At 44.5% G+C, this 25,668-nt stretch overlaps 1 protein-coding gene across 11 annotated transcripts; it reads right to left on the bottom strand.

Annotated features, from left to right (window-relative positions):
* Positions 1 to 351: 351 nt before the first annotated feature.
* On the bottom strand, positions 352 to 25,660 carry Spart (spartin). Of its 11 annotated transcripts, none has more exons than XM_029475282.1 (11): positions 25,412 to 25,660; positions 22,715 to 22,804; positions 21,984 to 22,072; positions 19,747 to 20,558; positions 15,730 to 15,927; positions 12,737 to 12,907; positions 11,008 to 11,128; positions 9,974 to 10,168; positions 9,299 to 9,457; positions 9,085 to 9,175; positions 363 to 2,281 (listed from the first exon to the last, which is right to left on the bottom strand). In XM_029475282.1, exons 4-11 carry the CDS (start codon positions 20,554 to 20,556, stop codon positions 2,011 to 2,013), a joined length of 2,016 nt encoding a protein of 671 aa, XP_029331142.1. In that variant the 5' UTR covers positions 20,557 to 20,558; positions 21,984 to 22,072; positions 22,715 to 22,804; positions 25,412 to 25,660; the 3' UTR covers positions 363 to 2,010. The 11 variants fall into 11 exon arrangements, with proteins under 11 accessions (XP_021014182.1, XP_021014181.1, XP_021014184.1 ...); XM_029475278.1 differs by lacking the exon at positions 25,412 to 25,660 and adding an exon at positions 24,803 to 25,127; XM_029475281.1 differs by lacking the exon at positions 22,715 to 22,804.
* Between the last annotated feature and the right edge of the window lie 8 nt (positions 25,661 to 25,668).

Raw genomic sequence — 25,668 nt, 5'->3', positions numbered from 1 at the left:
GTTTGGGGCCTATATTCTTAGAGATGCTGCTTTCTTATGTAATAGTGCATTGGCCAAAAGCAGCCACAGCAAATGCACAAACAGTGACTGTACCTGTCCCAATAAGAATTTATTTTTGAAAACAAGTGGCCAGTGGGATTAGTCCGTGGAACATGCTTGCAGATACCTGGTCTAAAGAGACTATTTAAACTAAGGCCCTATATTTGCAACCTGTTTCTTAAACCTGAACAAAGCAGAGACTGACTGGATGCTACTTGCCAATCCATTTCAACAACTAGTACATAGTCCTTAGGCTATAAGGAAAAAAAAAAACCCACTAGTTCTGTATTCTTGAAATATAAGTCCAGTGAATACATCGGAGGCCCAGAAATTCAAAAACCATTTTATTCTCAAAGCATATTCATTAACCAGTTTCTAATGAAATTCATAAGCTAGCCAACTACAGGTTCAGAAATGATTACAATAGGCCAAAACTATAAAAAAACAATATCAACCTTTTAAAATTAATAGAAATAAAATACCATGGAGTATTTAATTACATATTTGTAACTTAAAAGAAAATGGGCAAATGTCTGTCCTGTATTCTGCAAAAGTTGGGACTCCCCACCAAAGAGTTCCATATTCTTCCCTGTGATATGGACAGGCTCCTCCCATCACTTCCTGGCTTTTGGTATAAATTGTAATGACTGAGTGGAGCTATATTACACTTAGTAAGTGCAATGTTTGTGTTTTACTTTCTAGAAATTTAGGAAAAACTTACAGAAGCAGATATGGAAAAGTGATTTCTTAATGCCAGTAACAATCAATTCAAATTTTAATAGAATACAAATCATACTTCAAAATTCCTTAGTCTATATCACACTCCTCCATAAAGCCCAGAGAACATGGAGGAAGGGGAGTGGAATGGCCAAGAGTCAGAAGTCCAGGAGGCATGGATAAACTGACATCTTCTGGGCATGACAGGACCCTTACACACACGGCAGCTTACACACTTCCACAGGATCAAACCAGCTTGCAGTGGGCAGGGTCTCACAAGCTCCCAGCCTAGCTGGGGGGGGCTATTGACAGTTGATGGCTTCTGGGGAACAAGATATCAGTTTTCTTGAGGAGCCTGGTCCCTGGAGGATGAACCAACCTGCAGCGGATGGTCCCACACCCATGAGCATATGGGCAGCACAAACTGGACTATTTAAAACAAACGCACAAAAGAACATGAGGTTGGGAGGAAGAGGGAGGTGTGGACCTGGGAGGAGTTGGGGAGTGTGGGGGAATACAATCAAAACACATTTATGCATGTACAAAATTCTCAAAGAATTCATAAAAATTCATTCTATCAAAAAATTCTCTAGCTTCAATCATAAAGACTTAAAGAAGCATTTCTTCCGTTTAAATCACAAGGCCATTTTGGTTTCCTAGTAGGCAGGAGAGCTAGCGAATAAGAGAAACATTACTGAGCGTCAAGGCACTTTCATGACCAAGCTCGTCCCTGTTTGAGAAAGATTTCTAAAGCATTATCTGAGAACAAACTTTAAGATCACAGTTTTGTTTAGCTTATCTGCTGAAAACCCTGTTGGGCATCTCAAAAGAGCCACAATTAGTGCAAAAGAAAGGCATCGACATGAAGTCATTTCCCGGTATTATCAGAACCCAGGTGGCTGTGAAATCACATGCACAGCTTCCTACTTTGCTTTCTGAAGGCTAGCACATATAAAAAATAGATTGACATTAGGTTTAAACCACATATATATTATAAGCTTTATTTTAACTGCAAAAATATTTTAGCCACATTTAAGGGAAAATAAACTTACTGAGACTACAAACTGCATATGTTAGAAGCCAGATGTAAGAATACTGATTATTTCCTTGTAAGTGGATACATGCCCCAAACTTCCAACAGTCACTTTGTAGAAATGAACAGACAGAAGATGCTGTTCTTCTGTGGAGAATCTCCGTCCGCTCCACACCCTCCGTCTGCTAAGGCTTTGGTGCAGGTGACTCCCAGGATTCTCATTATTTGTCCGTCTTTCCTGCCCCTGGCTTCTCTTCCTCCAGCTGCTTTCCTATGTCTCTTCTCCCTTCTGTGCTTGTGGCTCCTCCCTGACTCTCCCTCTGAGGGCGCTCAACGATCTGATAGTCCTCGAGGAGAGTGTGTCCCGTCTGCTTGGCAGTTTTCTTCACCATGGCTTTGATGCCGATGTTGTCAATATTGTAGGCAGTGACCCCAACATTGATAGCTGAATCCACTGCGTTATGTGTAGCTTCTCCTGCATTGTGCCCATACCTTTAAAAAAGGTGAAAGTATAACAATGACATTAGAACACATAATATGTCTTATGAGAGAAATCAATAGGATAAGTTATATGATATCTGTGCCATTTCTTGAAAGCAAAACTGAAGCCTAGATTTCAATTTAGTTAATAACTGAAGACATAGGAGAGAATTAAAAAACACGGCTACAAAGCTGCATTCTCCCTGTTAGCAAAAACTGTGTGTAAAGATTAAAGACTAGCTAGAAGAGTAATAACATGATGAAAAAAACTAAATATAAATTAAAACAAGCATTGTTACTCACTTGTTTAAATCTCTGTTTCTTGAAGTGACTGCAGGACACAGAACTTCCAGCGTCACCAATGCCCCTAACCCACAAGCATCGGATCTGTCTTTTAGCAGAGACACTGTGAGGTTCTCCTGGCACCCCATGCTACTGCCAACTCACTGGCCATCTTGCTGTCTGTAGACCGGCCAAGTACACAGACGCCCTGGCCCTCTGCTCTGTCTGGCCTCTTGTGGACCTACATGGCTGCCTCACTGCCTTGAGCAGTCACCGCTGTGAACATGACCTGGTCAGAGGACTCCTTGCAGGAGTCATGCAGCATCCTTCCATCATGCAGCACCAGGCTCAGGCTGACAGGCTTGGCACTGACATTTAACACCAACACGGATCTGCTTTTGCCTTACAGAACTCATTGCCAGCTGACTCAAACAGGCTTGCAGCCCCCTGGTCTCTCCAACCCCAGTGTTCTAAGTTCGAAGTAATCTTACTGTGGCCCTGGATGTACCCCGATCTATCCTCAGCACCGGAACCCACAGCCAGTCAAATCTTAGCTTAGTAGCATCTGCAAAGGGGACTTTCTTGCTAGGCACATGACAAAAAAGCTTCCTGTAGCTGTTTTTCTGCAACTTCTTAGCATTGCAAAGGGACATGGCAGCCAAGGGAACTCTTAGCAAACCCAAGAATGGGGTGGGAGCTTCAGCGTGGGGGCGTGACCGTACCCATTAGACAGTGATAATCAGTAAAGCTTTAAAGCCAAGTCTGAGAACAGACACGGACACCAGAACATATCCCAGAGAGTGCTTTCCAGCACTGTGGGGGCCACATGACAGTGATGCTCAGTTTGGCTCCAGTCCTGTTTTCAAGAACTGGGAATCTCCTAGATGTATAAATGTTCAACTCAGAATGGCCACTCAGTAGAACACTCCAGAGCACTCCTCCTTAGCAGTTTGATGACAAGGCTAATGACACTGGCTATTTCCGTGTGCAATGTATTTCTAAAAGCTACACCGTCCTTGATGTGTTAAATAAGTGTCTGTATTGATTGCCTGTTCTGCAGGCTAAGACAACTGCTACAATGTGGGAAACTCACACCAGGCAATGTCAGGAAATGACATCAGACAAGCAACTGGCCATATGCCTTTGCCCAACTCTCTCTGTCTTTGCATCTCAATTTCTTTACCTCATAATACGAAAAAAAATATATACTTTACAAGGCTTTCACTTACTGTGTTTATTTTTTAAATATATCCTCACTTATCAGCTTTAATGTCCCTTACACACAATTTTCCTAATAGACGTCTATTCCTGTCTTCCTAGATAATTAACTATTCAGTCCTTTACTGTCTTTCAACTTAAAATACACTGCTTAAAATTCCTCAAAATCAACAACCTAGGTAAGATTATAAAGCTGTTTTGAATTTTTACTTTTTAGTAAATGAAAACTTTAGTTACACTTCATGAACAAACCCCACAACTGCAGGACAATGCAAGTGACCGTGAAGCCATCCTGATTGAGAGGCCCCCTGTGTGATCTCAGTCAGAATTTCTCAGATATGCCCAGTGTGTTCACTGACACCCACAGAGACAGACCACCACAACCAGTCAAGAGCTTACAGATTAGTGTAAGCTATCTTATACTATGTGATAGTGACACCTATCACATCAATCAAGTGATGTCAGCCATCAATACTATGCTCAGAAATAGTGACCTGATATATTTAAAGGAGAAACACCTTTTTTCTCATATTTATTGAAAGAAGGCAGGCTGTGGCTAGTTTAGGAAGACCTTGTAGGTGAAGCTAAAGAATTTATGTTTTTCATGAAAGCAAATGGGGAAAAATAAGCAAAGGAATGTACTGGCCACATACATGTTTCTGCAAACCCCTCTGACTTCAGTGCAGTAGTGCAAGAGCAGGCAGGAAACACGCGTCCATTACATGAGAAAGGACAGAACAGGGTCTGCCTAAAGGTGGGAGCACACAGACTGTGGGGTCAAGGCTCTAACGGTGTGTAGCTGAGTCTGAGATTAGGACAACAAATAGATTTGAAACTTGTTGATGCACAGGTCTAAATTACACCCACAGGCATAGATGACTGTGACAGTTTTATGTCAACTTGATACAAGCTAGAGTCATCTGAAAGGAGGGAAACTCAAAGAAAATGTCTCCATAAGACTGGGCTGTAGGCAAGTCTGCGGGGCATTTTCTTAAGTAGTGATTACTGTGGCTGGGAGGGCCACATTGTGGGTGGCACCATCTCTGGGTCTGGTGGTCTATGATTCTGTAAGAAAGTAGGCTGAGCAAGCCAATAAGTAGCACACTTTCGTGGCTTCTGCATCAGACCTCTGCATCGGCTCATGCCTCCAGGTTCTGCCTGAGTTCTTGTCCTGACTTCCTTCCATGATGAAAAGCAATATGGAAGTGCAAGCCAAATAAGCCCTTAGCTTCCCAACTTGCTTTTGGCCATGGTGTTTCATCACAGCAACAGAAGCCTAAGACAATGACACTACTCATGAAACAAGGAGGCTGGACTAAAGTAAGACGCTAGAGAGAACCAATTCGTAATGAACACAGCTAGAAGGCAACAACCCTTGTGGAGGGTGATGTGCAGACTGCTGACCTCTTGGTCTCACTAAGCAGTTACAACTGCAGCAGAGCCAGTCAGGATGGAAAACCACGCAAGCAATTAAGACTTTATCCCCCCAAAATGGTGGAAAACAAAACAGCACCTTAACAACAGGTAGAAATCAGCAAAGTGAAGTTAAGCATTGTAAAGGAAAGGTCTTAATAATTATAAACAAAACAGAAATAACCCTAAGACAATACAGGGGCGGGGCTGGAATGCAGCTTCCTGGGAGCACGCAGCCTGGCATGGACAGCCTCAGCTCATTCCCAGCAGTAAATAAACAGACACGAGAGCTCTGGACCTTAAAAAGGGTTTTAAAGTGTCAAATATGATAAAAGACAGTAAAGACTGACTTGTGTGTGAGCATCTTTTGTTCCCTCATCAAGAGCAAAGTAGACTGACACAGGAGCAGCGATCCCACAGGACCTGTCCTATCAGCATCCATCTGCAAGCAGTGATCTCACAGGACCTGTCCTATCAGCATCCATCTGTGCACCCAAGTCAGCTCTGGTTACCTTTAGAATATTTTTAGAAAACTGAAAAACCTGTCACTAAAATGAGCAGTGATGGGGAGACGAAAGACCTGGAAATTATATTTACAATTGTTCAAGAAACAGGAGCACTCAGCTAAGAAAAACAAGAGACGGGCAACAGTGCTGTTGGTCCATCTGTTCAGATCTGTATTTGACAGAGGGGGGGGCAGCTGCAATTCCTGCACAGATGTCATGCAGACCTGGTTTCAAGGACCATGACAACTGTCACTGGAGCTAGTTCATCACCTCTGGAAATTTAAGAGGTATTTAATTTAAATTTTACTCTAAACAAATCAATACAATCTAGTACCATCTGAGAGTAAATTTCTTCCAGGAAAGCATTGTTAAGCTTATTTTCCATAAATAGATATTCAGAGATAAATTCTACAAACAGACCTAACCTGCTGCAATGCCATCCTTCTCCTTAACAACACAGAGGAGCTGAGGAACCTAAGCAGAGAGAGGGCTATTTAATTAGCAGGCGGTGCTGCGGCTGACTTCTGTGGGTGAAGTTGCTTATTGTTTTCCATTATTCCTGTAGCTCTTCACTTTGCTAAATCTAAAAATGTGAAACTGAAGTGTTAATGTAACTGACCAAAAATCCCTATATATCCACCTAAAAAGGTTCAGTATTCCTGCCCCTCACACCAACCGCAGCACACGCCAGGTAAGGAAGCTTTTCCAAGGCATCTGTTTTCCTCCCAGGCCTAATGCATATGGGGCTGTAGACTTAGAACTTGAGGAGAGCAGTGCTTTCCACAGGCAGGCGGGACACAGCTTCAGTTCACTGAAGTGAGCAGAATACAAACACACATTCCTTTCTACAGCAGTCAAAAATGTAAGGACACTCCCTAGTGTACACACTTAAATAAGTAAGAACTAGAGTAAATGAAGGAATTGATGATTGGCTCTTCTATTCTCCCACACTGTCACTAAGCTGTCCTTGGCTCAACAGATCTGTCTTTTTCTACTTCTGAGCCAGATTATCTCCACAGGTGTAAAACGGAATACTGGGGCCAAATCTTTAATCCCCCAAGGCCTCTCCTCTCTTCCCAAGATTCTATTGGCATAAATTAAATCACTGTTAAGAACTGTCGCCCTTACAGTCACAAGTTCAATGCTGGGCAACTCTGCTTTGTTTATTCACACTGTGTCTTTGGAGAACAGAATAAAGTAGCACTGATACACAACACTGCAGGAGTGAGCTCACTCAGAACCTTGTTCAAATTCCTTGTTCATCACACCGGTCTCCTCCCTAACAATCTACACACAGAGAAAACAGAACAGCACCTCCACTTTCCCTGCTAAGAAATGGTGATCATAATTCACTCTGTATGTGTTTTCAGCTCTCTGGTTAACAATGGCAGCCAAGTTCATCTGTCATGTTCCTTTGATTTGAAGGCACACCCCCACTGAGAAAACAAAACAATTTAGGATGGAAATTAAATTTAGTCCTACCTAAGCCCAAAGCTATCTAAATTATGGTAGATTAATGGTACAGAGGTCAGTCCAGAGCTTGAAGTTGTGTAGACAGCCCTTCAAGGACAGAGCGGGCACAGCACTCTGCCCTGACTGAGCAACATGGAACCTGGCTTACATCATAGCTCTGCCACTCAACTAGGGATGGAAACTCTAACAAGTTTTTAACTTTTAATGTTTTGGTTTTCTTGTCTATACAACTGATAGAAATGTTAAATTTATATAATACACGAGAAACCCTGAACACAGCTCTAATTTGAAAGTATGAACCCAAAGAGTAGCTCTATTAATACATTTTTTCACGTGCATAATCTGAACATGTGAAGGCCTAAAGCCAACGTAGTCCTTGATCACTTTCCACTTTATTAACTGAGGCAGAGTCTCTCACTGAACCCAGAGATCTCCAATTCCATCTTGCTGGACTGATTGCCCTGGAACCCATCTCTGCCTCCCTTGCTAATGTGCTTGTGTGACCTTATGTTGGTTTGGGGTCTGAACTCCAGACTTGTAAGGCCAGAGCTTTATCCACTGAGCCTCTCTACAGTCCTACTGGTCCCTCTTCATCAATAAATAGTAAGGTCCAAACTCACTAAGCTAAGAAAACAACTTGGCTCTCACTAGGTTAGGTTTACATTTTTTAAAGATCCAAATTTCTCTAATCCAGACAGAAGAGAGAGAATATGACCAAAAGTATTATCCGTGCACATGTGAAATGTTACTAAAAAACACGATTTTGTACAATATACACTGAAAAACCCTAAGCTCAAACAAAGAAGACACCCCCCAAATGGCATTTTAAATTTGTTCTTTAATAACACTGCCAAAGTAGTTGTTTCTCAAAAGTAAGTGGAACAAGGCATATGGGGCCACTCTGGCCTGATTTAAACTTTACTTTGCGTAGCTTGTTGGTGACTCAGTAAACTTGCTCTTCTCACTGACTCCATTCCACAGTTCCACTCCACAACTGCTGACCACTAACAAAACAAACAGCTGACACCAGAGTTCTGAGTGACTTCCCCTTTCACAGTTTTTCTAAAGCAGCTAGCCTACCTCCCCACCCCACCCCGGACACTAAAGCCAAAAGCCCATGGACCTTAATAAAGTCACGGGCCCTCTTTCCTCTCCTTTGTGGAATGTCTGACTCCCCTGTGCTGCCTTCTGGCTGAGGCCCCCTGACTGAAGACTGTCTGTGGGGTCTCCTCTTCTCCATGGGCCTGCAGTGAAATGCCTTTGACATCCTGTGCTTCGTGCTGCCCTGCCGTGTCTCACCAGCACACCGCAATCTCTCCTTCCAGTCAGATCTGAGAAGCCTCCTGGGACAGAGGCACCTGGCTCTGAGATGGACACAGGCTTTAGGTCACTTGCCAAGGGGACGAGGTCTGACAGCAACCAGCAGGGCACAGTGAAGTCACCTCTCTCCAGAGACCTCAAATCCAAAGTACACAGAAAACATACCTCCAACTATCAGCTACCCTGTACACATCCATTTCTGTCCTGTCTACTTAATGAATCAAAAAGAAGATAACTGTCTCTCTAGCCCAATATAAATGTGCAAGGGGAATCAGAACTTAGCCATGGCACACTAATGAGCTAACGTTAAAAGGGCCTCAAACCCAATCAAGTCCTTTTCTTCTCAAGCAAACACTATATCAGAATTATATAATTAAAAATTAGACATATTCTTTGCATTAATGAACATTTACAACAATTAGTAGCACAAATCAAAGCCACAGGAGTTCGGTCAGTAGACTAAAAATGTTCCCTCTTTAGCAAACAGTGAATGGAAAGAAATAAGTTTATCAGAAACCTAACTAGAAGGAAGCACATGACTCTCAGCTGTGGGGCTGAGCTGATGGCACTGGAGCCTTACTCTCAACATGAAACTGTACTTACTTGTATCTCACAGTCTGTACAGTTTCTGCAGACACGTTGTTAACGATGCATTTAGCTGCACATTCCAACCCTTGCCAGACAGTTGAGAATCCTGTAAACATATTTAAAAGTCAGTCTCACATAAAGAGCAAGCCTGAGCTTCTTGGGTAGCTCTGTGCTCACCCAGAAACACAGCAAGAATTAAAGAACAAAATAAACCCAGGCCTTTTGTTACCTTGAACACTACTCGCTGCCACGACCATGGCACCATCCAAGGCAGATTTCCCGTCTTTGTCCCTCTTCAGGGATTCCGGAACCAGTTTGCTTCCATGCTTCTTGACATGTGGAGCAAGTTCTTTACCAACACAATTCGCTACTGTGCAGACGCCATCAACTAACACAACCATAGAGAAAAGACTCAGAAATCGCTCCCTTGACTTCAGCACCTGCACCGAACAATGTTCTCAAATGGCCATCCACAACTCGTTTCCTGCATGGTGTTACTGTGACTGTTAGGTGAACCTTGGCAGGTCCTAAAGTGATTTGAAGCTCTGTTTGTGGTATCTACAGAGACCCTGCCCCTCAGGCAGAGTTCAGTTTGAAAGAAAATCATCCACTTTTATTTTTCTGATTCAAAGGCTTAGTATCAAAAAGATAGTTCTAGTCAATTTAATTGGAAATCCACTAGAGATCTATACAACTATATAAAAACAAATTTTAGTGATTCTAAAGTGTCACCTGGGAAGACAGACACCAGAACCACTGTGTGGCTGGGCTGCAAGTTTACCTGTGAGGTGGTGGAGCCCCTCAGTCCTCACTCCTCCTCTGTGAGACTGAGCTATTTATGCAGACATTTAGCCTGGATTAGCAGTGAGTTTCTAGCTCAGCGGAGAGGAAGCAGGGCACTTACCCAGGAGCTGGCTGACTTTGGCTGCTCCTCCGGTTGCCTGCTTCGCTATATAGAGACCCCTGGTGACAGCTGGGCTCACCTCCACTGGCTTTTCCTCAGGCTGAATGCGCTCTCTGAGTTTAGAAGCACCTTTCTGAATTGCTTTGCCAGTAAATTCAGCACCTTTGACTAAACCCCAGCTCACCCAGGAAGCACCTTTTAAAAAAGGGAAGTTCAAAATTACAGAGATTAGGGTTAATTGTATCTTTAAATCCTTTAATTACATCAGCAGAACACAAAAGAGTTCAGTAGTAGATCCTAAATGGGCCATGAACATGCCAACTGCACACCTATGGCTTCCTTGAATAAATATTCCTCTAGCAAAAAAAAAAACCAAAGATTTATTTTTATTTTATGTGTGTGTGAGCTTTTGCATGAACATGTGTGCACTGCATGCATGCAGCACCTGCAGAGACCAGAAGGAGGTAGAAGAGCCCTGGAACTGACGTTACAGGTGGTTGGGAACCCTTGGCCTTGCTACTGCTTCCCACATTGCAGATGATGAGCAACAGAGGTTCACTTCTGTGGCAAGTGTAGGCAGATGCATTCCTGAGGACCACTTCCAGTTTCATCGAACACCAGAAGGAAGGCAGCCTCCTGGGCCTTCAATGACGAACTAGTCTTATTCACAACAGCTCCTCCCCAACAACCCAGTTGCTGCTCAATGACCCCACCTTCTTCTACTCTTGTGACTTTGGGGGTTGACACTTCAACTTGGGGATCTTAGAGAACACAAAGGCCAGAACACAGCACTGGAGGGAGGGAGAGAAGGGATGAGAACGCATGGGACAGAATCATGATTTATGCTTACAGCTCTTTGATAGCTGAGGAACCCTGGAAGAACAGACATTTACACAGCATGTGTGACCTTCTCAGAAGCCCAGTCCCCCCACATCAGTATTTCTAAATCAGGTATTTAAAACAGAAATCTATAAGCAATACTGTCCCTGGTTCAAGGTCTGACATTGTGGAGTTGACAACCAGCTCTGGGGTACCTGACAGGATGTTGTGGGCCACTTTCTCGCTCCATTCAGGCAATTCTTTTGATTTTTCTTCTGAACTCGGCTCACAGGGCACAATCTGGCTCAGATTAACTTCTTCACTTGAATCTTTGGTCTAAACAGTAAATATGTTTAAACATGTAAAGGTTAGTGAAGTACAAAGGAAAGACATTGAAAGCATCACATGATAAAATACCAACAAACACTAGCTGAGGTTAATGGAAAAAGTTCACCTGGTCAAAAAAACAATGCAAAAGCAGAATTGCCGCAAAACTGAAACGGATCTGCTCCTCTGCCAGGCTCTGAGTAGAACTGTAACTCCAACACTGCACCCACTGAGTCAAAATCAAGCTCCCGCTATTCTCTCCCAGCTGAAGACCCATGTCACAGATTCACCCCTCAATGGTGCACGGAGAGAGTACTGTCAGATTAACAGATTAAAGGCCTCTGCCAGTAAAGAAGGATGTATGTAAGTAAACCACCTTTGGCGGAATGAAAAGTCCAATTTGAAACCCAAATATCCAGATACACAATGACCCACCAGTCCACTCAAATGGAAACAGCAGCACTTCACTAGACAACTGCCAGGATTTTGGCCAACACCTAAACTCAAAGCCACATTCATCCATTCTAAGAACATAGACCTCAAGTTGTTATAACTAAAAAAAATCAAAGGTTTTACGGGCCCAACAGATGACAAGGAGTATAACTTAAAATACAGAGATAAGAAGAGGCCCGTGGATTCACATGCTAAGAAGAGCAAGCTCTTCTCTAGGGAAGAGAAACTTCCTGCCAGTAACTCCAGAGACGGCCTGGGGAAACATCTGCACTGCTAGGGCCACTGTCTCTAATGTACAAACCCTGGAGGCTGAGAAGAGAAGGACTAACAGCGCAATGGTGAAAGTGGGTGGAGCAGAGGAACAGACAGCACAGGGCACCCAGCCTCACCCACAAAGAAATGAATGTAAGCTACAATATGCTAGATATCAAAACCAAACCCTGACCACCCACTCTTGCCCGGGCCATGAGGAATGAATATGGAGCTGCCCTGACTGCGTGGGATCCAGTGGATCCCGGTCATAGATGTGCTCAGTCCTGAAAACACTAGGGAATATTAGGGCTGAGGTTTTTCATATGTATGATATATAACATATATGATAAAATGTAATTGGAGAGATCAATGAGGAGAGAATGTTTCACAGGAACAAAAGTAGAATGACTTTTCTTCTTCACAGCTTCAGACAATCCATTTTTCATTTATTATTTATTGGAGGAAGAAGTGCAGACCCAGAGCAAAGCTCTCAGCCTACAATCAGAAGGAGCATAAAAAAAGTATGTGGTCCTTACTGTGAAAATAAAAGTCTTTTGAATCCGGGCGTGGTGGTGCACACTTTTAATCCCAGCACTTGGGAGGCAGAGGCAGGCGGATTTCTGAGGTCGAGGCCAGCCTGGTCTTCAAAGTGAGTTCCAGGACAGGCAAGGATAAACCCTGTCTCAAAAAAACCAAAAAAAAAAAAAAAAAAAAGAAAGAAAGAAAAAAAAGGAAGAAAAGTCTTTTGAAAAACGGAATTTGAGTCCATCCCCAAACACAAGGTCTCTCTCAAAGCAGTTTGAGCACAAATGTGTGGTGACCCTAGTTGTGGCTGTGATCTGCTTGTGACACATTCTAGCCGTGTGTGGCCATCAGACGTGGGGCACACATCCCACTGCGTCCTTAACTTGCCTTTTTCCCACGCTTTCCTTTATGGCGGGCATCCTTGCTGCCTTGGTCTATTGAGGAGCCTGAAGAACTCGACTGCCTGACATCAGTGCCAGAAGCTCCCTTCGGTGGCTCAGAGGGGTGACTCGATCTCCCGGGGATTTGAAATTCATCTTCTTCTCTAGTCCAGTTGGCCTAGAGCATAAAGGACTAAGCTTAGCTCAGCTGGCCTTTGCAGGACAACCCTCCAGGTATACACTCCATGCACTCATGACACACATGTTCAGATGCCAGTGTGTCTGACTGCACAGATAACTGTGCAGTGTGTGTGTGTGTGTGTGTGTGTGTACAGCCATATGTGCTGATGTCACGGAATACATATGACAGTCACAGGACAGTCTCAGTCTTGGGTGTTGGTCCTCACCTTTAAACCACCGCTATTTGAGAGGATTTCATGGCTTCTGTTTGGCCAGGCATACTTTGGGCTCATGGAGATTTTGCTACCCCTGCCTCCCAGGTCCAACAAGGTTGTGTGTGCTGGGCTTACAGATGCTGCTGCTACTGTGTGAGGCTTTTACAGGTTCTGGGATCTGCCGTCCAGTCATCAGCACTGCAGAGCAGGTGCTTTGCTCTTGAAGCCACACCCCAAGACCCTGCTTTCTTATATCTAAATTACTGTTCACTTCCTTACCAAACCTTAAAACTCTTGAGAGTTCTTTGGGTTCTACATATGGCTGACAGTGAGTTCAAAGGAAAGTATCAAAGATGATCACCAGCAGTTAGTTATTCATATAAGTGTGCTTTAAATCAATAATGCAATAATAAATCTGAGAAGATAGAACAAGTTGAGAACATGCTCAAAAGCAAGGAATGAAGGAAGCATGCGTAACTGCACTGTTAGAAGGCAGGCACCAAGTGTCTGCATTTGATGCCACAGGCACCATGGGGTTGTATACTCTGCCGAGTGAGCAAACGCTTCAATGTAAAAATCAGGGTCAATACTTCTAGTTCACAGCTGACATTTTGGAACAGCACAAGACAAAAATAAAATAGAGCCAAAGAGTAAAATTAAGTAGAGCAGCATCCTGCAACCCTGGACCCACTTAGTTTCTTTCCTGGGGCTTGACAGTGAAGGCCCACAGAGCTAAGCGCAAAGGTACTCTGTACTAAGTCAGTGAGCACCTGTAAGTGACTACAGTGAGCATAGTGGTTACTCTTGCCAGTCTCGTAGGATTTAAACCCTCCAGGGAGACAAATCTCTGGGCACAGGTATGAGGTGTTATCGAATTACATTAACTGAGGCTGGAGAGGGATCTGAGTGGCTGCATCCATCTCTCTCTGCTTCTGGACTGGGGATGTAAGATGACCAGCTGCCTCACACTCTGCTGCCATGCTCCCCCAACCCCAGCCCCACTGTGGACTACACTCTCCACTCTGAGCCCTTCCGTAAGCTCCTTTTTTCCGGTGTTTTGTTGCGGCAACAAGAAACTAATACAGTCAGTAAGAATGAAGCTGGGATGCACCCAGCTCCAATCGCCTTCCTCAGTCCTCACACCCTCCTCCTGTGGACACACAAGGAAGGGCCATACCACATGGAAACTGTGCGTTATGGAGGCAGTGACTACGTATTAACCCAACACATACGCAGGGACATCTACATATGACCACACAGCTGTGGTGTCTTTCTATCCGCCTGTTCTTGCTCTTGGCACTCGCCATTTAACAGTCTAACTGGTTGGTAAGAGTCCATGCTTAATGTCTGAAGGAGAACAAACGACTGCACTGCCATGCAGTCGACTGAATTTGGCTATGAGTAACTATCAATACTCATAAGGTTTTTTTAAAAAAAATTAAAGGAAACTTTATTACACTCACTTAGCCCAACTTTTTGGCAGATAAAAACACAGACAGGAGCCGGGCGATGGTAGTGCATGCCTTTAATCCCAGCACTTGGGAGGCAGAGGCAAGCAGATTTCTGAGTTCAAGGCCACCCTGGTCTAGAGTGAGTTCCAGGACAGCCAGGGCTAGACAGAGAAACCCTGTCTCGAAATAAATAAATAAACAAACAAAATAAAAACAAACAAACAAAACACAGACAGGGCAAACAGACTAAGTAAGGAGGGTTTGCAGGTTGATTTCCATGGCTTGCTTATGAAGTGTCCTCCAAAAGGCTCCAGTGCTAAAGGCTTTGTCAGGCTGCAGTGGATGGGTCCTGTCACAGGGATTTGTCTGTGAGGGTGCTGCATGAGTCACTGGAGTCATGTGCTGACAGACACGTAATGGAATGGACTATCGGGACCCTGACAGAAACCAGAAGGCAGGCCTGACTGAAGGAAGAGGGCCTCTAAGGGTGTTCATTTGAAGAGAGAATCTAGTTCCTGGCCTCTTCCTCTGTCTGTCTGTCTGTCTGTCTGTCTGTCTCTGCTTCATAGCTGACATGAGGTGAATGCTGTTCCTCTGCTATGATCCCCTGTCATGCCTCTGCCTTGCCACAGATCTAAAAGTAAGTACCAGCAGGTACAGGCTAAAACTCCTTGGAAATGTGAACCTAATTACCTAATTAATGCTTCCTCCCCCAACCTACTAAAACAGAATCATCTTCAAAATTTTTTACCTTATGCTAACCTCACTGTAAACAGGGGTCAAACAAACAGGCATCCTTTAGTGGGTGTGGCCACCTGATAGCTGTCAAATGAGAACTTCAGTTCACAGCACTGCTCTGTGGGGTGGACATTATCACTAAACCTGTGTTTTGCTTTTTTGAGACAGGGAAATGTGTGTGTGTGTGCTTATAACCCCATGTTTTCATGAGAAAACTACAGGCAGAGCTGGTCAGTAACAGCCGAGATTAATGGCTACTACACAGAAAATTTACCTCCAGCACCTACTATCTGAACAACCAATGGCAGCCAATTCTTATCACCACATCATTAAGAAAGTCTCCTCGAAGCTACTGCGGGTCTTTGAAAGCAGTGACACTCATAATGAAGTTTGTTTTATCTAGGAATCCAGGTTACCTGGAGCCGAAGGTCAGACATCTGTCTCAACAGATCCTCAAACAGCTCTCTGTCATCTTCTGGGAGCTCAGATGAAAGAACAACCCCTACAAAGCACCCAGCAGCTTGTAACATGGTATCTGGAAACATGTAGGCTCCCACAGTGCACTTCAGAACTGGTGACCTATCAGGAACTAGAGGATATAACCAGTCACACACCTGGAAAAGTGAGATGAACACAGACATCAGTAATGGATCTCCATGAAACTGTTATATAAAAGCAAATATGTCAGTTTGATGAATGTTAAAGGTTTTACAGATGTCTACCAGCAGCTCCAATTTACATACACCATCTTCTATCCTGATCTTCCTGCATTCAAAACTGTTGCAAATGCTCCACTGACAATAGTCTTACAGTCTTAAGTGGTCCTGAGTTTGACATAATGATGATGCTAGCTTTAAATAAAAGACGGTTAGTATAAAATGGGGGCTGATTACTCTAATTAGATCCCTTTGTACAAAGCACTACATTATTTTCTAGTACAATATTGGACAATATTCACTTAGTCCTCACAGCATTCCATCAAACTGACTAGTAATTTTTACTTTTAAATGGTAAAATAAAACTATAAAATTGTATACATTAACAGGACAACCAGTAATGTTTTGATGAGTGTACATATATCAGAATATTTAAAGCAAGTTAAACATGTTATCTCTTCAGAAACCCATTATTTCTTCATAGTGAAAACCCAAAAGCAAGGCTGGTCACTCCTAACTAACTTAGCCACCGACTGATCCTTTATCTCCCCCATCTACTTCGCCCACACATCTCGGCCTCAGTAGCCATCACTGCTCTCTCAGCCTTTAGAGTCTGTGGTACTTGACTGTGTCAGGTGATTCCCCTCAACAGAATGAGCCCCAGTTGCTTCTGTGGTGCATGGTGTCCCGCCGTACACATATGCCACATAGTCTTCATCCACCCATCCCCACGGACAATCAGGTCATTTCCACTGGGAAAATGTTGACTCATAGTCATCACAAACGCTGGGACAAAGGCAGGCCATAAGTTTCTCAGTACTGACAACTAGAAAGTGAAGCTCGCACCTGAGTACTCACTTTGTCAGTGATGCAGAGCGATTACTTAATTAGGGTTTGCTTTTGCTAATGCCCAGACAACCTAATGTGTCAGACACAGCAGAACATGGCTTGTCACTAACTGTGACAAATGACACTGTGGTACCTACCAATGGGAAGGTCAGTTTGTCCCAACACTCAGACTTAAGCTCATATCCTGGCTGTCTAAATCAGAATTCCTAAATACATTCATTTCTTATCTATTACACCCCTGTAGCAACTGAAACGTAACCATCCCAGCCTTAGAACACTGTCTACCATAAAGAAACCCGAGGGACAGGTCTATGGAGGGAGACAAGCGAAACTCAGACACACCAACACCAGCCCCTTTCTGACTGCAGAAGAAACTTGTGCAGACTGGGCGCCCAGGGCCCAGGGCTGGTCCTGGCAAGCCTGGAAAGTACTGTCAAGTCCTTTTTTTTAATGATTGGATTTTATCCTCTATCTCAAAAACCATTCAGGTAGATTAGAATAAAGGTAACTACGTTTTGTAGAGTATAAGTGGTGCCAGGGACAAGACAAAACAAAAGCCCAGTGGTTAATTATTTAGTCTGTATTAGAAAATCTGCCTATTGAAAATAACCTCACTCTCAGGTCCTAAACATATTAATAATGATTTTTAGAGCCCAGGAAAGTTTACCTAATGTCTAATAGATAGCTGTGTTGTTACTGTCTATTTTGTCGTTTTGTTTTTAAGGATAAATAGGTTCAGTAGACATGCCTTAACTCCTTGTCAGAACAGTGCTGCAAATATTTGAGCGATGACAGATTAAACTTGGGGTGCAATTCTACTTCTTATTTAGGACCCAAAACAAGGTATATAACCAGTCAAAAGCCAAATGAAAGAAATGAAGACAAACTGCTGCTGGAACCAGAGCAGCTCCGCAGCTGAGATCTGGCAGCCAAGGCGTGTTTCTGGTGCCCAATTCCGGCTACTCCAGTTTCAAGGATCCAGTGTTCTCAGAGCTGTGACTACACAACAACGCTGTTACCAGACTGGCAGAAACTCTCCGTGGCCCCTCCCCTCCCCTCAGTCATGAGACCTGTGAGACTTCTTCCTTAAGATAACCAAGTCAGTAAGTCAGGTCTTGTCCAGTAAGGAATCTGTTTTCCACACCTCTGATAAGCTTCCAATTGTTGCTAATGACTTTCAAGTTGGCTTCCATAAGAACCAGGACAAAGTAGCATTAGGAGGACTACAGAAGGCCAATGTCTGGCAAAATTACCTTATCTGAATCTGGGAGCAGGTAACTGCTTTGTTTAAACACAAATCCATTGACAGTACACTGTGACCCAGTTTCAAAAGCCCATGTCTCTGCACCTATGCCCAACCTTTTCACAGGAGACTGTTGCTGGTCTGTACCCTAAGAAGACCCCACTGAATGCAACACACATCTTTACTTCAAATTAGTCTTTGCTCTTGTCTGCAGTTCAGCCCTCTAGGCCAGGGCTTCTGAGCCTTGGCCTGACTAAGGTTTAGGGACAGATAACTTTCCTCTTGATGGGGCATTTAGCAGTTTCTCTGACCACTCTATCTAATACACCAGCTCTCAGCTGCTGTACTGACTTGGTCTGTGTGTCAGTCAGCTTGACAAGGCCTAGAGTCATCAGAGAGGAAGAAGCCTCAGCTGAAGAAATAAATGTCTTCGTGAGATCCAGCTGTCTCAACTAGTGATCAAGGGCCTAGCTCATGGAGGGTGGTGGCATCCATAGGCTAGCAGTGGTCATGGGTTCTTTAAGGAAGCTGAGCAAGCCATGGGAAACAAGCCAGTAGCAACACCCCTCCATGGCCTCTGCATCAGCTCCTGCCTCCAGGTTCCTGCCCTGTTTGAGTTCCTGTCCTGACTTCTTCCGGTGATCTGGAAGTGTAAGCCAAATTAATCTATTCCTCCCCATCCTTCATTTTGGCCATGGCATTTGGTCATAGTTATAGGAACCTTGATTACACAGCTGTGATAAAAACAGGTTCAGACACTGTCATGTGATCGAAAGGGGCAAAACTGCCCTTGGCTGAGTGATTCCAGGCCAGTTTAGAACTTCCGGTTGATCTTGATAGCCTTTGTGGATATTCAGTTACGTATTCAAATTTATCACATAAACTCCCTTTGGAATTTAAGTAACACATCTTCTTCTGATAAAGAACTGTTCTCTTGGGCTGGAGAGAAGGCTCAGTGGTTACAAGCACTGACTGCTCTTCCAGAGGTCCTGAGTTCAATTCCTAGCAACCACATGGCGGCTCACAGCCATCTGTAATGGGATCCGATGCCCTCTTTCTGGTGTGTCTGAAGACAGCGACAGTGTACTCATATACATACAATAAATTAATCTTTTTTTAAAAAAAATGTTCTCTTGGGTCCTAAAATCAATTACAAATAAAACCAAACTAGATTCCCTGTAGTGAGAATTCTAGAACTGAGTATGTATTTGTTTTACTCCCAGGTGGGGGATACGGGGTTGCTTCGCAGTGGCTCATGATGATTGGCCTCTTGCTCTAGCTGCAGATAGTCGGTGTGATGTTTGGACGTCTGAGAGCCCTGAGAGGTAGGGTTGGTGCTCAGTACTCTTTCAGGGGGGGTTGGCTGAGGTTTGTTAATAGTCAGTGCTCAAAGAAGAAACAAGAAGAAAGAAATTAGATTCAAGGCTCTCTCTGTCTCTGTCTCCCTCTCTCTCCTTTCTAGTGATGGGGTGAACCAGGAGATCTGAAGGGTGGGGAAAGAACCCACAAAGTAGCAGAGACCAGCTACAACTTTCCCAGCACACACAAACATGGATGTGTTCAGCACCCAGTAGAATCGTTGTTTCCTCTGCTCTTATCCTGGACATGGTATATGTCAAGAAATGAAAATGGGATATTCCACCCATTTTCTGGCTTATGCTCATATGTTGTCTGGAGGGGCTTACCTGGAGAAACCCAGGAGGGCGGTTCAGAACTGTATCCAGAGAATTATCCAAGAACCGCACGATGCGCAGATACCCAGGGTACGAGGGAGCACTGACCTCTCCCGCAGGGTTTACAAAAAAGATCTGCACTCCGTTTGGTATCAAGATCAACTCATCTGCATCGAGCCCCAAGGTCTCAAGAGGGGGCGGCTGGGAACGGTTCCTGTAGAAGTCTTCTCCCACGGATGAAAACTCCCCAGAATCTGTTCCATAGGAAACAGTGTAGTGGCCCTCAGCAGCCTGTGGGCTGTAGGCTGGTGGCGCTTCGGCAGGGCAGCTGGGCGATGGTACAGGCAGAGCAGAAGGCGCACCACTTGGGCCGGCACCTGCTGCTGAGGCGCTCCCATCGACTTCAGCACGCTGGGGCGCTGAACTAACGGACTCCTGCTCTGGGGACTTCTTGCTCGCGTCTTTAGGCGGGAACTCTGGGTAAAGCTTGGGCACATCCTGAAGGTCATTCCGTAGAGAAGTGGCAAGGCCCTTCTCCAGGATCTCTAGCCTGGTGCGGACGTTCTGAAGCGTTTCCTTCATTTTCTGTTGCATCTGCCTGGCGGCCTCCCACGCAGGACCTGTGTGCGCTGGCTCTGCAGCCGCGATGCTGATGCCCCTAAGCAGGTGTCCTATTCCTTGCTTGTAATAGTTCTTTGCTTCTTCCTTCTGCCCTAACTCGTCCGTGTTCAGTCCTTTATTAACAAACATAAAGGCCTTCTCATATGCTTCCTTGATGATCTTAATTTCAGCAGGTTCTCCATTTTCTGGTTCTCTCTCCATCTCTGCAAGACAAGAATCATCACCTGCCATTAACCAGTTAGCTCGCGGTGTACTTAGCCCTCTTTCCAATGAGAATAGATTTCAAGGACAGGGGCCTGTCTTATCTTCTGTCCCTTCAAAGAAAGCACCCAATAAGTATGTGGTGAGTTGATAAATGTTATTGGTAGCAGTAAAGAGGGCAGGAGAGGTAGCTCAGCGGTCAGCTCCAAACTCAGGAAGACCTCTTCTTGAGTGCTAACCCCAGTGCTGAGAAGATGGATCCCTGGGACTCACTGGTAGACTGCTAGTCTACCTCCTCCAAGACAGTTCTAGAGCCTGTCTCAAACCAAACCAAACCACATGGTGACCCCTGATGACTATCACCACCCACAGCTGACCTCTGGTCTCCAACGCATGCATACACCAGAGGGGGGGAAAACAATAGAATATCCATAAAACAAAGATATGCATGTGCCTTAAGGGGGGTGCATATTCAGCTTTTAGAAATTATACATAAAATAGCTTGGATAGAGAGTTTATAAAGTTAGAGAAAATGCCCAGAATGAAGAGCAATGAAATAAAAGAATGAACAACAGGAAATAAGAAAATGCAGACATTCTTTTAGAAAGCCCAATGTGAGTTCTAAAATGCTCCGAAATGCAAAATAGAGAAAAATGACGGACAGAAGAATAAGGGGATTAACTCACAGAGAACAGATAAACCCAAAAACCAGAAGCACAAATTCCCAGGTTTCAACAGCTGTGACAGAGGCTAGAGAGCGAGCGGGCTGCCACGCCAGGCAGGCCTCAGGACAGTGCCTTACACACTTCAGGCTTCCTACCCTCTCACATGGTGAGTGGAATCCCAAGCTGAAGGTGGAATTCCCAGGGTAGTTACAAAGTGACAGAGCTAGACTGGAAAGTAACCCAGAAAGCATCCAGAAACAGAAACTGACAGTGTCTGGTGTGTTCCTAAGTTTTAGGAAAAACTTATACAATTCTGGGAGAATTTGGAATTTAATTAATAAAAATGAAACATTACAGCAATAAAAATCAAGACAATTAGTAACTCCAGGGAAGACAGATGCCAAACAAAATCAAGAAAGTAATTGGGGAACACCCTGCTTCAGTTTTATTTCAGTGCCATAATATTAAAAATAGTGCATCTTGATGTTAGCACAACGACGCACTACACCACCCTGAGAGAACAGGAAGACAGGATGGAAAGTTTGTGTGCGAGGATGAAGGAGGTAAAAACCTCATCTTTACGAGTCAACTGCAGTGCCCATGACTGCACAGCAAAACGGAGCAACACTAGTATACGGCTGAGAGATAGGAAACACTAAGAATTGGGTCAGAAAACTGATCCAAGCTGCCTTTGGAAGGGAGACAGGTTGGTTTACAAAAGTAGTTAATTCTTCATGTATATAGTGAAGTTGAATTACTTACTTTACCAAGTAAATGAAAGCTTTGCAGCAGTCTTGTCCAGAAAGATTACACTGTGGGCCACAAAATTAATTTTTATTTTCCAGGAACCACTAACAAAGTAAAAATGAAACAGGTGAAATTTTAATGGTAGCTTTTATTTATCAAATACAGCCACACTATTATTCTGACTTGTAACCACTATAAAAATGATTTGTAAATACTTGGCTTTTCTTTGTGTCATGTCTTAGAAAGACAGCCTACACTGTACTTAAGAGTTTATGTCAAGTCCAATATGTCTGACAGCTAACAGTCAACTGTCACATGTGCCCCTGCTGGTCACTGTGAACTCCTTACAGCTTCTCAGGAAAGGAAAAAAAAAAAAAGTCAAGGAACAGAAGAATGCTTCTATAACTACACAAAGAAGGCACCACAGACTTTAGTAGTGAGACTTCCCAGTAGTGAAAAACGGGCCAATAGATGGCCCTATCACACAGCAACTTTAAGACAGTGGACAAAACAAGATCAGCCCCCAATTCAGGAACTAGCATATACAAGTGGCAATATAAACCCGGATTTGTCCTACCCTGGGGTCACTGCTGACACACTTTCCTTGCAGTCTATTCTGCTGTGTCATAATGCCTTAGGCTTCCACAGATCCCAACCCCTTCGTTCCTCTCAGAAGCCACAGGACAAACATTCCATACTTCATTTCCCTTGGGGCACAAGAAGGCGTGAACTTAAGAGAGTGTAACCTTCTGACAGTGTCATCTATGAAGCACTGGGCTGCAGCCATGGCTCGGTGCACTGCTTTTGGCTTCTGGGCAGCAGGCTGGACTCATGTGCTGAGAATAAACAGAGAATCAAGCAGTGCCCAGGCATATCTGGGCACTGAAAAAAAAAACCTGTGGAAAAAACTCTAAGAAAAACTGTTTACTATATGTCTCAAAAAGATTGAAAAGTTAATGATTTCATATGCTTTAATTCTCAATGTTGGTTACTAGAGAGTCTTTGGAGTGCCAATCGAAAGTACTAAATAAACAGTACCTTCATTAGCTTAACAGTCCAATCACCAAGTCACAAACCAATACCTGCTCTAGATAACAAGGGTGGACTTTTAAACATATTCGCTCTCTCTCTCTCTCTCTCTCTCTCTCTCTCTCTCTCTCTCTCTCTCTGTGTGTGTGTGTGTGTGTCTGTGTGTGTGTGTGTGTCTCTCTCTCTCTGTGTCTCCCTCTCTCTCTCTGTGTATGTGTGTGTATCTGTGTCTCCCTCTCTCTCTGTCTCTGTGTCTCCCTCTCTCTCTCTCTGTGTATGTGTGTGTATCTGTGTCTCCCTCTCTGTCTCTCTCTGTTTCTCTCTCTCTCTCTCTCACTTGTGTATACAGATCTCTGCTTGTAAAACGTTGGCAGTCACATGCCCTGGGGCCTGGAGAGGTCAGAGGACAACTGGGTGTATGTCCTCCTGGTCTTTCACCTTGTCTGAAACAGGGTCCTTTGCTTCTTTTTGTTTGTTTGTTTGTGTTTTCCTGTTTGGTAGACAAGGCTAGCTTCTGGGGAGTCTCCTGTCTCTGCCTCTCATCTCCCAATATGAGGGCAGAGATTATACCTCTATACAGGTTTGGGGGATTTTGAACTCACGTCCTCAGGGTTAGTCTCCTTACTCCTGTTTAAATTTTCTAATAAAAGATGTAAGAAACACCTACTTTAAACTCAGCTATGTATGTGGTTCACTCTGCACCAGAAGTAAAGTTCTGATTAAAAATACTTGGAAACTCAGTTCTATTCCACGACAGAGAAAGTAGCAAATAACTGTGCTTATGGGGAAACAGCCAGCAACAGGAGTTCTGATGCCAGCATGCCTGGTCTGTTACAAAAAAGGGGAATGGGAAGGGGTTGTTATTCAGATTATATACTGGCAGGTTAACATTTATAGGGTACAAAGTGATTCTTGAACTATTCTAATTTTTTAATATTTGTTTTTTATTATTTTTAATTATGCATATGTGGGGGAGGGGAGATTCCCGTGAAGCTGGAAATGGGCACTGGGAACCGACTTGGGTGCTCTACAAGTGCAGTTAACCTGTTAACTGCTGAACCATCTTTCCAGCCCCATTATTCAGACTTTAAAAAAAAATAAATATAGAATGATGAAATAAGACTAATTTACTCATCACCCAGATATAACATTTTTTAAAATGAAAGCAGCAGATTTTTGTCTCTCTCTGACGTGTACAATATTCCATGATCAACTATACTGAGCATACTGTACTAAACTCCAAAAACTACCTCCCTCACTCCTCCTATCTGGGTCAGGAACCTGGGGAACTGATTGTCAGGGAGGGTTCAACTCCAGAACCATTCCAACAATTCTTGCTTGGGAACTGTGTGTTTCAGATTGTACCGTGCACCACGTGGGCAACAAACCACATTCCTCAAAATACAGAGGTTTCCTGTTTCAAACAAGTCCTCCACAAACACAATTAAGACCATCAGCAAAGCACACGAACCAAGACCAGTTCCCTCAGAACTAGGAGCACTCTTCTACTGCCGCATTATTCACTTAATTGCTTCTGAAAATTTTAAAACAGTTGCTAAATTCTTAGGTATCCGAGGGTCATTTCATCGATCAAAAACCGTTCCGTTTATAATACAACAAAGCAAACCTCCAGGATCCTTAAGCACCCCCACAACCATGGGGAATAACGGAACCAGACGTACACTAGAGCAATAAAGTAGCGTCACAAAACCACACACACTCTCAGAGAAAACTTTTCTAGACTGAAGTTAGGTCTCAGGGGTCCTTTGAGATGCTGGAAGCCAGTAAACTTGTATCCCAATTACCAATGCCCGCTCCATTCACTGCCAGTGTTGTGACTCCTGGCGCTTTCAGCTGCCAACCAACGTAGAGGAGCTGTAGAGGAGCAAGAAAGCCAGTGGGGTTTGGAGAGGGAACTGTGGAGGACGCACACTAGGGATCACCAGAGATCAGGGATGGGAGGATCCGAACCAGGGATTCTGGGGACCAGGACAAGCAAGGATCAGGGATAGGTAAACGCACACCAACGATGCGCGGGGGCGCAGGATTGAAGGACCAGCGTCTGGAGGTAAGAAGGGACCAAGGATGGGAGGGCCAGCACCAGGCATACGCGGGTTCCTGGGGCAGGAAGATCTAGGACCTGAGCGCCGCTCCCCGGGCCAGAGCTGTAGGAGATGAAAGATGGGCGAAGGCTCCTTCAGTACTAGCTGGAATAGCCTCAGCAGGACTTCTGGAAACTTCCTTGGCAGAAGGGCTCTCAGCAAGATGCCGCCTGGACCCGGGCCGCAGCCCCCACCCCCGCTGGGCGTCCCGGGGTGGACCCGGCTCACAAAGCCCCGCGTGACGCCCTCTGGGTCCGGCCCCGCCCACGCGTCACCACACCGGCGCGGAGCTGAGCTTCTGCCCACTCTGACCTTCCAAAGGCGCACGGGAAGCCAGCGGTCCGCTCCGAGCCCGAGAGCCCACGGAGAGCGCGCAACTGCAGGCCCCAGACACCCTCCGGCCTCAGCCAGGCCCAGGCCACGTCGGACCGCGCCTGCGCACTCCGTACCGGCTGCCCTGGGGCCGCCGAAGGGACCCGCAGTGCCACGGCAATGACAGCTTCCGGCCGCCAGAGGGAGACCTGGGTCGGGCACTGAGGATTGGGAGGACAGATGGTTGCCTGGAACCT

This window comes from Mus caroli, chromosome 3 (assembly GCF_900094665.2).
Source record: "Mus caroli chromosome 3, CAROLI_EIJ_v1.1, whole genome shotgun sequence".
In the NCBI taxonomy this organism is placed as follows: Eukaryota; Metazoa; Chordata; class Mammalia; order Rodentia; family Muridae; genus Mus; species Mus caroli.
This window is presented reverse-complemented; position numbering and strand designations above follow the sequence as displayed.